Source organism: Apostichopus japonicus, chromosome 20 (assembly GCF_037975245.1).
Source record: "Apostichopus japonicus isolate 1M-3 chromosome 20, ASM3797524v1, whole genome shotgun sequence".
NCBI lineage: Eukaryota > Metazoa > Echinodermata > Holothuroidea > Aspidochirotida > Stichopodidae > Apostichopus > Apostichopus japonicus.
The window spans coordinates 15425472-15442468 of record NC_092580.1 but is presented as its reverse complement, the minus strand read 5'-3'; the positions used below and the strand labels follow the sequence as shown (position 1 = coordinate 15442468).

General features: G+C 38.0%; 1 protein-coding gene across 3 annotated transcripts in view; it reads left to right on the top strand.

Annotated features, from left to right (window-relative positions):
* The window catches only part of LOC139960832 (phosducin-like protein), a 65558-nt gene that overhangs the window by 2829 nt on the left and 45732 nt on the right, over window positions 1-16997 (top strand). For all 3 annotated transcript variants that reach the window (XM_071959420.1, XM_071959418.1, XM_071959421.1), the window contains exons 3-4: window positions 1406-1531; window positions 2951-3081. In XM_071959420.1, coding sequence (XP_071815521.1) covers window positions 1406-1531; window positions 2951-3081 — 257 coding nt within the window. The remainder of the gene's footprint in view (window positions 1-1405; window positions 1532-2950; window positions 3082-16997) is intronic.

The following is a 16997-nucleotide window of genomic DNA, read 5'->3' as shown; positions in this document are numbered from 1 at the left end:
TCACTACTAAAATAGCACTGCTGCCGCTTCTTATGTTTGTTCTCCATTTCCTTGTCAGTCTTGCCTTCTATGAAATAAACAAATTAAAAAATTATAATTGTGAGAATTCTTTCAATTTCTTCCACATGGTAGCCTAACACCAAACTAAGTTAATGGGGCAATCTAGCCTAACCACCTGTTTATTACAGTAGCTGAAATTGTGATGCAGTTATAAGATATCCATGGAATACTTTCATTATTGCTGTTATCTTGGACCACATGGTAGCCTATCACCACACTAAGTCAATGGGAAATCTAGCCTAACCATCTGTTTATTCGCTGAAATTGTGACGCAGTTATAGATATCCATGGAATACTTTCATTCTGCTGTTATCTTCACACTAAGTCAATGGGGAAAATCTTGCCTAACCATCGTTTTGCCAAAAAAAAAAAAATCACACTTTGCGTAGGATTCGGGTAATAAATAAGGAACCTGGTAGTATCACGTCGTGTGGGTACCTGGGTACCCTGTGCAAACACTAAAATTTACTTGTCAAAATATAATTAGTTTCTTTCTTGTGGTTACTGTAAGTACATTTTGTCTGTTATACTTGTATGAATCTTAAAGTAAAATGCTGGAGGAACCCAAAAACGAAGAATGAGTCTGTCCCTGTGAATGTCATATACTAGAATGCTTATGTTTATCATTTATTGTGTAGCAGAAGATGCCAATTATCATACCTAAGATAATTATAAGTAAATCTTAAACAGAAGAGTGACTGTAACATTACAAATTAATTTTTATGAATCTAACCAGTGACCTCTAGGCTATGAGCTAACTAGTTATAATCTCCTAGACAAAGCTTCTTTGTCATATCAAACTTCAGGAATAGTTTGTGGAATTTTATCGCAATGTAAATCATTTATCACAGTAAGTGATCTTAACAGACAGTTGGTTGTAGACTTCCAATGGATGTGCTGTTTGCATCACTCATATCTGTGACTTGGACAGGGGAAACCTTTCATTCCTTGAGTTGATCCTGGAGACAAAAGTATTAAAACTCATTATTGTTACTTTTAAGTGTGGTTTTCAAGTTTAACCAATCATACTTAATACTGTACATATCAATTGATCGGTGGATCGATTGAACAGTTAGTTAATTATTCCATTTATTTTTTCAAAGTCTGACGTGGATGTGCTTATGGGAAATGGGAATACAAAATCATTTCCTTGCAAACAATTCCCCTTGGAACTAAGTTACTTGTATACTTTCCTCATTGGAAAACTCTCCATTTTTAAAGATAAAAAGATTTAAATTTGTCTGTTTGCGTTCTCTCTTCTTTTATAAATATGAAAAGCCGTGTTTAAAAGTGTTGACATTTTTTTTTACTCATGAAACAAGGTTTTTTCTGTTGCCATTTTCAGACAGGTCCAAAAGGTGTTATACAAGACTGGAGAAGATACAAACAGTTGGAGACAGAAAAACGTAAAGAACAGGCTGACGAAAGGTCAGAGCTGGCCAAGAGACTTGCCCTCACATGTAGAACTTACGTAAGTGTACCATAGCAGAATGTCTGGTCTGGTAATACTTATTGGTATGAAATTGTCCACGTGATCATCCATCTATGATATCATATGGTCTGTAAGGCTCTACAGGTGCAGTCTGTCTAGAACTCAGGGCAAAGGAATCACACTTTTGAATGAAAATTTAAAAAATTACAGAAAATTTGAGTTTTCATCTGATTAGTAAAACTACCCCCTCCCCTCCCAGAAAAAAAATATATACTTTTCTCCCTTTTTTTACCCTAATGGGTGTTTGCTTATATTTTCACAACTATTGGATCCGATGATTTGGTTTGACCTGCTATCTTCCAAAGGGTTTATAGAGGTTAGTAGCGATGTAAATGACAGAGAAATATTTGATCAGCTGTAGAAATAGGAAACTGGGACACTGGGTACCCATGTTGGCTCTATAAATGTCAAGATGCATATAAAGCAATTTTACTACATAGAAGAATCTCCAGTAGTTTGAATTGTTGATGAAGCAGATTTCACAATTCTCACAGTTACCATCCAAAGGCTTTAACAAACTAGAATATCCCCTGGGTGTTGAATGTCACAGTAGCGTGAGGAACAATTCAAGACTTGTTTTTCCAAACAAAATACCTGATCTAGCCCAAAAATATCTTTTATTTCCTTCACTTATCAAGGTTTTTGTCAGTTTTCTGTTGTATGGATTCAGAGGCAATATTATTTATATATTTCAAGGAGTAGCTTTATATACACAATAATGTACTATCCAGATGTGCACAGACATTTTAAATCCAAAACTTCACTTACAAATTCATGCAGCTTTTTTATGTGCTACGAGGAGATAGACAAAGTCTGCAAGAGGTTTTGTTTTAATAATGTCCCACTCCAGTTATTTTAGGAGACATTCAGTGATCAGGATCTTAATTTACAGTATGCTTGGCTTGGTCATGTTTGTATGGAATGGAATTTGGAAGGCGGAGGAAGGGAGAGAGAGACAAGGGTCCCTTTCAAACAAAGTCAAGACATGTTCATACGTGTATTTATCATCATTCTGTGTAATTATGTTGGTATTGTTGCAATAAAACAAACTTTTGAGTTTGCCATGCTTGAAAAAAAAGAAAAAATCAATCCAGAAATGTATTTGAAATATAACACAGATCTGCAGTGTACTGTTAATAAAGCTGATCAGTTGACAGTTTTTTGTGACTTCACAAGTTTCTTGCATGTTGCTGATGTAATGGGAGAAAAAAATGTTTCCTTTCATTCATAGACGATAAAAATCTCTTCAATCTCCTGAATGCAAAGTAACTATAGATTTATTTGTGGTCACGGTTGTCCATTATCATGTGGTCTTTATCGTCACCAGGTTACCTATCACGGTTTGTTTTTCTTCCCCCTCCCTCCCTCCCACCCTCACCCCCCTCCTCCTCCATCTAGGATGATGACTTGAAAGATAAAGAGAAAGATGAGCTTGAAGAATTGGAGAATCTTGATCTAGACGATGCATTTTTACGGCAATACAGAGAACAAAGGATGCGAGAAATGACCCAGCACCTCGTCAAAAACAGGTCAGTGGGTAAATGGGACGGGGAGTTGAAAAGGGAACTTTCATTTAGATCAAAAGTTTCTTGATTCTATTCAATGCAAAGATCCCAAATTGTAGTTTGTTTGACTGCTGCAAATGCTGTTTTTTCAGGCAAACAATTGTTTTCATTTGTTAACTTGATGTTGTAACAGATGATTATTGTCTTGAGGAAAGTCTGTAGTTTTTTTTCAAACCAGGTGTTAACTGTTAGCCTAGTCTTTCTACACTCTCATAGCAATGGTACCCAGCCAACTTTGAACTGTGGCATCAATATAAAGTTAACAATATGACCTATCGCGCCAACCGGCCTAGGCTAATCGACCTATTTTGATAAACAAAAGAGACCAAACTCTGTACGTCGTCAGAGAGCATTGGTCAAGACAGGTAACCAGCCCCTTTAAAGAAACGTGATAAACCACTTTCGTTAGAACATGATAGGTCATCGGCTATTCTGAAAATGGGAAAGGTAACAAGCTACTTTAAGGACATGAAAAGTAACCAGCTACTTTAAGGACATGAAATGTAACCAGCTACTTTAAAGACATGAAAGGTAACCAGCTACTTTAAATACATGAAAGTTAACCAGCTACTTTAAAACAATGAAGGTAACCAGCTACTTTAAAGACATGAAAGGTAACCAGCTACTGTAAAGACATGAAAGGTAACCAGATACTTTAAGGACATGAAATGTAACCAGCTACTTTGAAGGCATCATAGGAAACCAGCTACTTTAAAACAAGATAGGTAACCCGCTTTCTTCAAAGCATGATAGGTAACCGGCAGCTTTAAATGTCAAAGGTAACCATCTACTTTCTAGACAGTTGAGTACTTAGTGACAAATACATGCAAGAATAACTCTTGCTAATCAATTTTGTAGCACTAAGTGTAAATATGACTTTTGTAATTTCCTAGAGTAACACCTCTTCCTTATGAAAGTGATATTAACGACACTTTATCTTAATACTGGTATTTAGTAGATCTATGAGGGTGTCCAAAAACCTTTGATATGCTTTGATAGTTTAAAAAAAAGAAAGAGAAAGTGGAATACTGCCCTCTATATGAAAGACAATCATGTTCTTATGAGTGGTATGGCATAACTCTGTCATTGTCAATTACTCATGAATATTATGTTAAATTCCATCGAGCACTATAGAAATATAGACCATTTTATCCTTTTAAGACGGGTGAATGCTAAAATGTCAGGGTATACAATGTTATAGATTTTGATGTCTGTTAAATGCCAAGAGAGACCGTGTCTTTAAGGCACACACAACAGATTCCACAACACTAACCAGTACAGTGTAGGAGACAAGTTTCAATACAAGACAGCCAAGACAGAAGTGAGTTCTGTCGAAAGCTCTCTTCTTGGTCCTGAGTCTCTTGTGGGACAGACCAAAGCTATTTTAGGGATGTCCTGGGGACAAGATCAGGCTATATTCAGTAAGAGCAAGCCGTCATGTATAATTGTCTTGAAACAAGCAACTCGCTGCACATTTCAGAAGACCTTAAAAGAAGGTCTGACTTATCCTAGGGGAACATCACCAAATTTGCAAAAAGGTTCAGCCTTGTAAAAAGTCTTTGTGGGACCCAATTGTAGGTAGTTTCTCAACTTTGAGAGCAAACTGAGCATGAGCTGACCGTTCAAAATGAGATCACAGGCTTATTTCTGTCATCTTCATCTAGTTTTCTCGTTTTTAAAGGGTTTGATGTTTTGCACGTACGTGACGAAACAGCTCAGGATTTGTATTCAGATATCAGCATGAGTGGTATTGATGACAGTCGTTAAGCTGCTGGAGTGGGTCTTTACGAGGCTCAGACAGGAAATCCCTCAAAACTCTCGTCGAATATCAACCGGTTCTTCATCTTTTGAAAAACATGCTTGTCACGTCAGACAGATTGATTTCGTCATAGGTACCAAATAGATGGAAGGAAAGAGTGGGGGGGGGGGGGCGCAGCAAACAAACAGCAAAACAAAGAAACACAAAAGTTTGATATGTACATGTACTGTATGTATGCAGAATTTCCGATTAAAAATAGGTTTGTGAAAGTGATCAAGGCAGCTTGAATTACATTGCCTCTTTTGTTGACATTGAGTATATTAAGTATGAATAGACAATTTAAAGACAGATGTGTGATATTAGTTTTGTTGATAGCAGTGCCTGCCTTGTCTCATAGTTAGCTCACGTCAGGTGGTGACAAAACTTTTGTGTTTGTTTTTTTCAGTGTGCATAAATGCAACAGAAGTATGCTAGGGATGAATAGGCAAAGAGTACTAACATTGAAATTGGATCTTCCATTTTGGTTTTCAGATTGCAGTATTTTGGATTCTTCAAAAAAAGGATTTAGTTTAATCAGAAAAGCTAGGTTAATTTAACTCCCCCTTAAACCTCCTACATGAGGTGAAAGTTTTAATTAGTAAAGCTAGGTTAAGTTTTAGTTAACAAAGTTATTCTTAGTTTCATGAGCAGAAAGTAAGATTTAGTTTAAGTACTAGTAAAGCTAGGTTAAGTGTAAATTAGCTAGGTTATACCTAGCTTGAAATTAATTAGTATTGGTGGATTTTAGTTTTAATTAGTAAAGATAGGTTAAATGCAATTAATAATCTAAATTTAGTCTGCTTCTAAGCCAAAAGCTTGTCCTATTTTAATTGATCCCTTTACACATATCAGCTGAACGTTTAAAAGTAACGTAGTTAATGTTAAGATGTGAACATTTTGATCAGCATTCTGTCCATCAGCAGTCATTCTTTCTGTCTGCTGTGGGTTGTGTGAGTGAATGCGGTGGCAGGACCTGTTAGTATAGATACAGTGTATTATGTTGTACAGGTTGCATTAGATCAGCATTCTGTCCATCAGCAGTCATTCTTTCTGTCTGTGTGTCTGCTGTAGGTTGTGTGAGTGAATGCAGTGGCAGGACCTGTTGGTATAGATACAGTGTATCATGTTGTACAGGTTGCATTAGATCAGCATTCTGTCCATCAGCAGTCATTCTTTCTGTCTGTGTGTCTGCTGTGGGTTGTGTGAGTGAATGCAGTGGCAGGACCTGTTAGTATAGATACAGTGTATCATGTTGTACAGGTTGCATTAGATCAGCATTCTGTCCATCAGCAGTCATTCTTTCTGTCTGTCTGTCTGCTGTAGGTTGTGTGAGTGAATGCGGTGGCAGGACCTGTTGGTATAGATACAGTGTATTATGTTGTACAGGTTGCATTAGATCAGCATTCTGTCCATCAGCAGTCATTCTTTCTGTCTGTCTGTCTGCTGTAGGTTGTGTGAGTGAATGCAGTGGCAGGACCTGTTGGTATAGATACAGTGTATCATGTTGTACAGGTTGCATTAGATCAGCATTCTGTCCATCAGCAGTCATTCTTTCTGTCTGTCTGTCTGCTGTAGGTTGTGTGAGTGAATGCGGTGGCAGGACCTGTTGGTATAGATACAGTGTATTATGTTGTACAGGTTGCATTAGATCAGCATTCTGTCCATCAGCAGTCATTCTTTCTGTCTGCTGTGGGTTGTGTGAGTGAATGCGGTGGCAGGACCTGTTGGTATAGATACAGTGTATTATGTTGTACAGGTTGCATTAGATCAGCATTCTGTCCATCAGCAGTCATTCTTTCTGTCTGTCTGCTGTAGGTTGTGTGAGTGAATGCAGTGGCAGGACCTGTTGGTATAGATACAGTGTATTATGTTGTACAGGTTGCATTAGATCAGCATTCTGTCCATCAGCAGTCATTCTTTCTGTCTGTCTGTCTGCTGTAGGTTGTGTGAGTGAATGCAGTGGCAGGACCTGTTGGTATAGATACAGTGTATCATGTTGTACAGGTTGCATTAGATCAGCATTCTGTCCATCAGCAGTCATTCTTTCTGTCTGTGTGTCTGCTGTGGGTTGTGTGAGTGAATGCAGTGGCAGGACCTGTTAGTATAGATACAGTGTATCATGTTGTACAGGTTGCATTAGATCAGCATTCTGTCCATCAGCAGTCATTCTTTCTGTCTGTGTGTCTGCTGTGGGTTGTGTGAGTGAATGCAGTGGCAGGACCTGTTGGTATAGATACAGTGTATCATGTTGTACAGGTTGCATTAGATCAGCATTCTGTCCATCAGCAGTCATTCTTTCTGTCTGTGTGTCTGCTGTGGGTTGTGTGAGTGAATGCAGTGGCAGGACCTGTTGGTATAGATACAGTGTATCATGTTGTACAGGTTGCATTAGATCAGCATTCTGTCCATCAGCAGTCATTCTTTCTGTCTGTCTGTGTGTTTGCTGTAGGTTGTGTGAGTGAATGCAGTGGCAGGACCTGTTGGTATAGATACAGTGTATTATGTTGTACAGGTTGCATTAGATCAGCATTTTGTCCATCACCAGTCATTCTGTCTGTCTGTGTGTCTGCTGTAGGTTGTGTGAGTGAATGCAGTGGCAGGACTTGTTGGTATAGATACAGTGTATTATGTTGTACAGGTTGCATTAGATCAGCATTCTGTCCATCAGCAGTCATTCTTTCTGTCTGTGTGTCTGCTGTGGGTTGTGTGAGTGAATGCAGTGGCAGGACCTGTTGGTATAGATACAGTGTATTATGTTGTACAGGTTGCATTAGATCAGCATTCTGTCCATCAGCAGTCATTCTTTCTGTCTGTGTGTCTGCTGTGGGTTGTGTGAGTGAATGCAGTGGCAGGACCTGTTGGTATAGATACAGTGTATTATGTTGTACAGGTTGCATTAGATCAGCATTCTGTCCATCAGCAGTCATTCTTTCTGTCTGTCTGTGTGTCTGCTGTAGGTTGTGTGAGTGAATGCAGTGGCAGGACCTGTTGGTATAGATACAGTGTATTATGTTGTACAGGTTGCATTAGATCAGCATTCTGTCCATCAGCAGTCATTCTTTCTGTCTGTCTGTCTGCTGTAGGTTGTGTGAGTGAATGCAGTGGCAGGACCTGTTGGTATAGATACAGTGTATCATGTTGTACAGGTTGCATTAGATCAGCATTCTGTCCATCAGCAGTCATTCTTTCTGTCTGTGTGTCTGCTGTGGGTTGTGTGAGTGAATGCAGTGGCAGGACCTGTTGGTATAGATACAGTGTATCATGTTGTACAGGTTGCATTAGATCAGCATTCTGTCCATCAGCAGTCATTCTTTCTGTCTGTCTGTGTGTCTGCTGTAGGTTGTGTGAGTGAATGCGGTGGCAGGACCTGTTGGTATAGATACAGTGTATTATGTTGTACAGGTTGCATTAGATCAGCATTTTGTCCATCACCAGTCATTCTGTCTGTCTGTGTGTCTGCTGTAGGTTGTGTGAGTGAATGCAGTGGCAGGACCTGTTGTTATGGATAAAGTGTTTCATGTTGTACAGGTTGCATTAGATCAGCATTCTGTCTATCAGCAGTCATTCTTTCTGTCTGTCTGTGTGTCTGCTGTAGGTTGTGTGAGTGAATGCAGTGGCAGGACCTGTTGGTATAGATACAGTGTATCATGTTGTACAGGTTGCATTAGATCAGCATTTTGTCCATCACCAGTCATTCTGTCTGTCTGTGTGTCTGCTGTAGGTTGTGTGAGTGAATGCAGTGGCAGGACCTGTTGTTATGGATAAAGTGTTTCATGTTGTACAGGTTGCATTAGATCAGCATTCTGTCCATCAGCAGTCATTCTTTCTGTCTGCTGTGGGTTGTGTGAGTGAATGCGGTGGCAGGACCTGTTGGTGTAGATACAGTGTATCATGTTGTACAGGTTGCATTAGATCAGCATTCTGTCCATCAGCAGTCATTCTTTCTGTCTGTCTGTGTGTCTGCTGTAGGTTGTGTGAGTGAATGCAGTGGCAGGACCTGTTGGTATAGATACAGTGTATTATGTTGTACAGGTTGCATTAGATCAGCATTCTGTCCATCAGCAGTCATTCTTTCTGTCTGTCTGTCTGCTGTAGGTTGTGTGAGTGAATGCAGTGGCAGGACCTGTTGGTATAGATACAGTGTATCATGTTGTACAGGTTGCATTAGATCAGCATTCTGTCCATCAGCAGTCATTCTTTCTGTCTGCTGTGGGTTGTGTGAGTGAATGCGGTGGCAGGACCTGTTGGTGTAGATACAGTGTATCATGTTGTACAGGTTGCATTAGATCAGCATTCTGTCCATCAGCAGTCATTCTTTCTGTCTGCCTGTGTGTCTGCTGAGGGTTGTGTGAGTGAATGCAGTGGCAGGACCTGTTGGTGTAGATACAGTGTATCATGTTGTACAGGTTGCATTAGATCAGCATTCTGTCCATCAGCAGTCATTCTTTCTGTCTGCCTGTGTGTCTGCTGAGGGTTGTGTGAGTGAATGCAGTGGCAGGACCTGTTGGTGTAGATACAGTGTATTATGTTGTACAGGTTGCATTAGATCAGCATTCCGTCCATCAGCAGTCATTCTTTCTGTCTGCTGTGGGTTGTGTGAGTGAATGAGGTGGCAGGACCTGTTGGTATAGATACAGTGTATCATGTTGTACAGGTTGCATTAGATCAGCATTCTGTCCATCAGCAGTCATTCTTTCTGTCTGCTGTGGGTTGTGTGAGTGAATGAGGTGGCAGGACCTGTTGGTATAGATACAGTGTATCATGTTGTACAGGTTGCATTAGCTATAGGGTACCGTGACCATTGCACAACTAGAGCACCTAGACCATTGGGCCGTGCATCGTCTTGGAATCATTTTAGTTCGAAATGAAAGAGAAAGATCAAATCTCAGATTGTCACCAATTGAAGCAAACAGGTGTGATGTCAATTGGTGGCATACTGACAGCAAAAGTGAATATTTTATTTGTCTTTATTTTTCACTCGATTCTTGTTTTGAACATTGATTGGACAGATTAACAACTTTACCTACCAAAGATTTTAACGTAAATTAAAGCCATTGACTGAAGTGAAGTCAATGATTATCTCAATTTCAAAGTAGGAAATTGGATTTATAGTTCTACAGTAAAGTTATAGAAATTTGCATTAAAGAAATTTCTCAGTGACTGCTTCTAAATTTCTGTTGGGACAATCAAACTCATCTGCGGAAATGGTTTGACGGAAGACCGGTTGTTTACATCAAACTCGGATTGTGCTGCAATTATTTACCCCAAATAGGTCAAACGATAAATTGGTATCACGCCCCAAAGCTGGTGTTCTATTCACCAACTTCTCATACAGTGTGTATGTATATAATATTGGTCATTGATATTTTGCAACATTTATTTTGGACAATAAGTTTATCTTTCCTGGTTGTCCGACCAGAGAAAAATCCCCAAACATTTGTGCTACCGTGTCATTATTTTGACAAAATTTAACTACTGTTTCAATTCAGTTCTTTGACTATTTTATATTCAATTATTCAATAAATTGTTCTACCCATCTGATAACCCCTAGATGCATCTTGCTTGATTTTCCTCCTTTTCTAGAAACACAAGCACAGTAGCACATCCAGTTTTAACAAACTCTAATTCACCGACTTCATGGACTGTGAAGGCCTCAGAAAATCTCTCTGAGTCTTTCTATAGATATCTTTCGTTGGTATTAATAGTTTAAGTCTAAATAATAGGATTCTCGCACGATGTTTTTGTACATTACTTTGATAACCTTCGGATAAACATTCGTAAAATGTGCCAGGAATCTCCGACGATGGTGAAAAAGAAAGAAAGATCTTGGTGATTGTTGCATACTGTTTCTGTACAAGGTTTGAAGAATGATTTCCTTGGCCCTGAAGTTAAGAACACGTCCTTGAATGTCCATTTATTTCAGGGTTTTGTACATTTAAAAGTATATAGGGTATATATGAATATAATTGAAATCGTAATATATATTATATATATATATATATATATTATATATATATATATATATATATATTTATATATATATTTATATATATATATATATACAATTTTGGGATTGTTCCTGCATTCTGCTGCAGGCATTATAACCTATTTTAACCATATTGACTTGCAGTGAACAAGAACAACTAAATAAAGAGTACTGTACTTAATACTTGGTGTGTAATATTACACAGCAGGGGTTAAAACAAATATACAACTCTAGAATCTGAGCAGCAATATTTAATGCTTTAAAGAGGCTATTAATTCAAAGGAGAATAGGACGAGAGCAATGCGGGTTACTTTCAAGTGAACTTTTGACACATATAAAGGTAACTTACGGAATGATAAATGTGGTACATAAGTAAATCAATAACGTTAACTGACTGGGGATGGGATATAACAAGCAATAGTGAAAGGAGTCAGGAATATGTAGGTAAAGAATGGGATTGGAATTATAAGTGACCCTATGCATACAAAGTCCTGTCCTGTACAAACAGAGTTTATGTAACCCTTAGCTGGGAGGTGAGAGAGGTGAGGGGGGTGGGGAGTACCAGTCAGAAGCCACAGCCCCTTTCCATTCCGTGAGAAACTAACAAAGTCATTTGTGATGTGATCCAAATTGGATTTAACATTTTCAATTGACAATCATTTTAGTTGATTTATATGATTTTATCTTGTACGGGGTGCATCTCACTTTGTCCACACATAATGAAACCTTCTCAAGCCAATTTGAAAAATTACAGGTTACAATTTAGCACTGAGATATTCACATTTTCAATGGCACTGAAAAACCGTACATACTCAAAACGTAATGATCCCAGAATGCAACTCACTATGTATTTTAGGGACCATTAGCCATTACAAAATAACTTTCCATCATAACTTCAATCTTGTGGCAAGTATTGAGAGGGTATGGAATAATTCTCTCCTGAAGGATTGTCATTTTCTAGGCAGATTTCAATTTTGTTTTGTTTTTCATTAGATAAAATATTGCTAATGGGCATCTTGACAACCTCTTATTCATTAATTATTCAACAGTTAGCATCTCAAGGGACAGTTGAGTAAACATTGGTTCAAATTTGCAAGATAAGTATTTTGGTTACAATTTTTTGGCGTTGGTGATATTTTTACTGTAATGGCAGCAGTGAGAGTTTGTGTGTACAATTTTTTGGTTTGTCGGACAGAAGAGTTTTAGGTAAACATCGTTAGTGAACAGGGATTCCAGACGGGAGGTTATGATCCAGCTGTATCGCAAGTCATTCATTATCATTGCAAGATGCCTGGATAGACCAGGATAGATTGAATCGATTGTAATAGACTGGATAGACCTGGATAGACTGGAAATTAAAAAGTGAATTTACATCCAAGTACATATACATTGCACATTAAAAATGAGGTATGGGGGCAGGGACAATTCGGTAGTTTGCCCCTTTTTCCTTTACCTCATCTGCATCTGGAAGTGTTTTGTCTGTAACATCATGTATTTAATGCCACCCACATTAAAGATGAGGTATTAAGGCAGGAACAATTTGGTAGTTTGCCACTTTTTCTTTACCTGTTCTGCATCTGGTAGTGTTTTGTCTGTAACATAACTATTTAATGCCACCCAGATATACCCAGTATCGGTATACAGGAGTGATTAAGACATCTTTAGATATTTGCATAGTGTCTGTACCGGTCTTGAATATTGTTCAACAAGTCTGTCAGTGTACTTGTTCAAACATACACAATGTATGTGTATTAGTTTACCTTGCTTCCTCACTTACCTGTCTCCCCACAACCTCCACATTCTCATTCTACCATAAAGAGAAGTGACCTTTGGCTAAATTGTTTGGCATAGAAATTCGAGGTCAAAGGTTACAAAAGGCATTTGATCCCATTGAGGGCTCAGAGTATGAATGATGGTCTGTACATAAACATTTCTTGAGGCAGATAACAGCTGAATTATGTTTTCTCCTAACTACTGTAGGCATTTCGATTACCAATTTTCTTTCAATATGTACCTATGATTTAGGACAAGGAAAGATACAGAACAGTAAATATAAAAATATTGAATCAACAACATAAATACCAAATCAATTAATGAAAATACAATAACATTAACAAAATAGAATAAATTACAATTTTTTTCTACAATTTTAACGAACACATCAATATGGGCATGGGCACGACACATTGTTGAATTTTCCGTAAAGACCAAACTTTCCATTTGACTTTAGGGTAGCCACTGACGTGACATTCATAATATAGGATGCATCAATGACCCCATGAAAGTACATGACTGTACATGACAGTACATAATAGTACATGACAGTGCATGACAGTACATGACAGTACATGATAGTACATGATAGTACATGACAGTACATGACAGTGCATGACAGTACATGACAGTACATGACAACATGAAAGTACATGACAGTACATGACAACATGACGGTACATGACAGTACATGACAGTACATGACAACATGACGGTACATGACGGTACATGACAGTGCATGACAATGCATGACATTGCATGACAGTGCATGACAGTACATGACAGTACATGACAGTACATGATGACAGTACATGATGACAGTACATGATGACAGTACATGATAGTACATGACAACATGACAGTACATGACAGTACATGACAACATGAAAGTACATGACAGTACATGACAACATGACAGTACATGACAGTACATGACAACATGACAGTACATGACAGTACACGACAACATGACGGTACATGACAGTACATGACAGTGCATGACAGTACATGACTGTACATGACAGTACATGATGACAGTACATGATGACAGTACATGATGACAGTACATGATGACAGTACATGACAGCATGACAGTACATGACAACATGACAGTACATGACAACATGACGGTACATGACAGTACATGACAGTGCATGACAGTACATGACAGTGCATGACAGTGCATGACAGTACATGGCAGTACATGACAGTGCATGACAGTGCATGACAGTACATGACCGTGCATGACAGTACATGACAGTACGTGATAGTACATGACAGTACATGACAGTACATGATGACAGTACATGACAGTACATGACAGTACATGGTGACAGTACAGGATGACAGTACATGATAGTACATGACAGTACATGACAACATGACAGTACATGCCAGTACATGACAGTGCATGACAGTGTATGACAACATGATATGGACTACTAGTTATGAACCATGCTTCAAAACTTGTGGGAAAACTTTGCACAGCTTACCATACATTCTTACACGATGTTCATACTCATAAAATGTACACAAGTATGTAACATTTTAATACATATATGGTTAATATGAACCCGAAAAAGATCCGAAGATACAAACTGTAATTATATAGTACTTGAATTCACAGTGGTAAATTCAATTCAAAATTTATATAAGAAGCCAGTAAGCCTGTACAGAACCTGTACTTGTAAGTAGACTTTAAATAGAAATATGTATGTAGCTGCAGGATTTGAAATATTTGAAAAGGTATGAGCGGTTGTTTTTTCCTTATGAAATTCTTTTAGATATGGTCATTTGATGGAGGACAGGATGCACTCTGAAATTGCCAGACTTGTCTGGCCTAATGCTGTGGTAAAAAAAAGGGGAAAAAAATAGACCTAACTTTACTTTATAGTAATAGTACCAAAAATTTCAGCTGTTTGATTAAAAAATTAAGAAAAAAATTATGAGGCAGAATGCGATTATTACTTGTTATATAAGTTGAAGTTTGTTGAGGAATATTTTAAGAAAACTGGATATGTTTCCAAGTTCAACCAAAACATAAAATCACATTAAAAAAAGAAAAAAAAAGAAACCTTTTGAGTTTTGAACTCTTGTGTCCAAGACTTTTGCTTAAATAGATATATAGGTCACCTGTCAGAAGTTCCGTAGCTCAACATATTAAGGACATTCGATCATATGTTTACCCTGCAGTGGCCGCAGGAAATTCTGATTAAAGTTCTGTTGATATTGTTCCATTGGGACATCTATGGTGATTAAAACACTGTACAAGGTATTGTAAAACTGTAACTTGAAGACGTTTTGCAAATAAGTGATCCACCTAAACTCTCGTCAACCTGCATCTCTTAAAACGAGGTCAAGCTGACAAATTGATTTTGTCAGCAGCACCAAGGGATTGTCAATACTATCGTGGAGTAATGTCTCAAAGACGTTTGAATTCACCTGAACATTTTAGTGTCATTAGTGGACTCTTCATGCCTCTTGATTTCACTAATCTGCAATTTTCGTGGGAGCAATAATGGGAGACGCTAAGGAGTGTGTTAATAATGCTTTGAAAGAAGGAAAAAATGGATTAAATATTGACAAATATCCATGGGCCCTTTCAAGCTTGATGCTGAGTATCCACCAGTAAAATAATGCCTATATTACTCTTTCATATCCATGATTTCCCCCATCTTCCCCCCCCCCCCCCCCAACAAACAAAACCGGAAAAAATGCATTGAGGTATAAACTATTTCAAAGTAAAATAAATCTGTAAGCAAACTGCTTATCCACTAGAGAGCCTGTGTAAGAGAATGTGTAAAAGTAAGTTGGCCTGACTTTTTGATCTTAGCAGGATCTTCTTCAAATGCTAAATGAAGAGTCACTTGTCATTTAGCCTCTGAAGAAGATCCTGCTAAGATCGAAACGTCAGGCCAACTTACTTTTACACTGTGTATGTACTATTTGACAGATCTCAAGGATGGTGTGAAAATCGGGTGTGACATCAGTCTCCAATACTCAAGTAGTTAAGATTAAAGTTCTGTACTGTTCTGTTTTGTACTTTACTGTAATGTACAGTTCTGTTCTGTTCTGTACTGTTCTGTACAGTATTGTACAGAACAGTACAGAACAGAACAGTACAGTACAGTACTGTACTGTTTTGTACTGTAATGTTATGAACAGCTTTGTTCTGTACAGTACTGTACAGTACTGTACAGTACTGTACATTACTCTACTGTATAGTACTCTACTGTATGTACTGTACTACAGTAGTCCGATTCAGTTACCAATTCTGTGGAGTAAATTTTCAATTGCAATTTTTTTAGAGTTTTCATCTTCTTAATTCAATTTCAAATTCAGTACCATGGATATTAATATTAAAATGGCTTTTAGTTCCAGAAAGCCACATGTTTTTGGCGGATAGAGTCAGGTTACAATCACCAATTTGTCACTATCTACCTGAAACAATCATAAAAACTGGCAGAGAAATTTAGTCAGTCCCCTGGTATGAAGTCTGAGACTGCAAATCCATTTTAATGTTAATCTGCAAAATTGATGATAAATATTCTGATCTTAATCAGCAACATGGTGATTGATCTGCCCATTTTACTCAGGTTTTTGCCATGATTTTCAGAAGCAAAACTCCATCGAAATATTCAAAGAAGGCTTTTACAGTAATAGTAATAAGCGCCATCCACACGAATGTTACGGTATTTTTCAACCACAAACTGGCATCTGTACGCTCACGATAAGTTTAATTTACTTTAAACCGTTCTAAATGCGTCGTTGTTTTATTTTCTTATTTCTCCTACAATTTATCTCGGGTCAGCTCTCCTCCTTTTTAATTTTAGGAGATGACAGATGTGTCACTCAGTGCGCAGTTTTCTTTGGTAATTTTTCGACTAGAGCGGTCCCCGGTTTTGCACGAGAGATTCTCCCAAGCATTTCGGTCAAATACATGCAAAAAAGTAGAGTAGAACCGTTTCCACAAATTGTTGCCTTTAATTGAGCAGAACGCTGACGGGTAATGACCGTTATGAAACAGGTCCTGGCAGAATAATATCGACGTTCACCCGGCGGAAGCCCGCAATTGCATATTTACCTGTCAAATAATGGTTCATCTTCCCCAATCATCAGCGAGGCGTCTTATTAGAGAACCATCCATGCATGGTACCAGGTCACGTTCTTATCTCCAATTTGTTGAACATGCCAGTTATTACAGAGGGGACACTTGTTGTAGTGCTAATAGTCATACAGAACTGCCCATGATCATTTTTTCTTTACGTTTGGAAGACCAATTCTGTATCTTGGAATAAACGGAACGATGTCGAAAGAGAATAT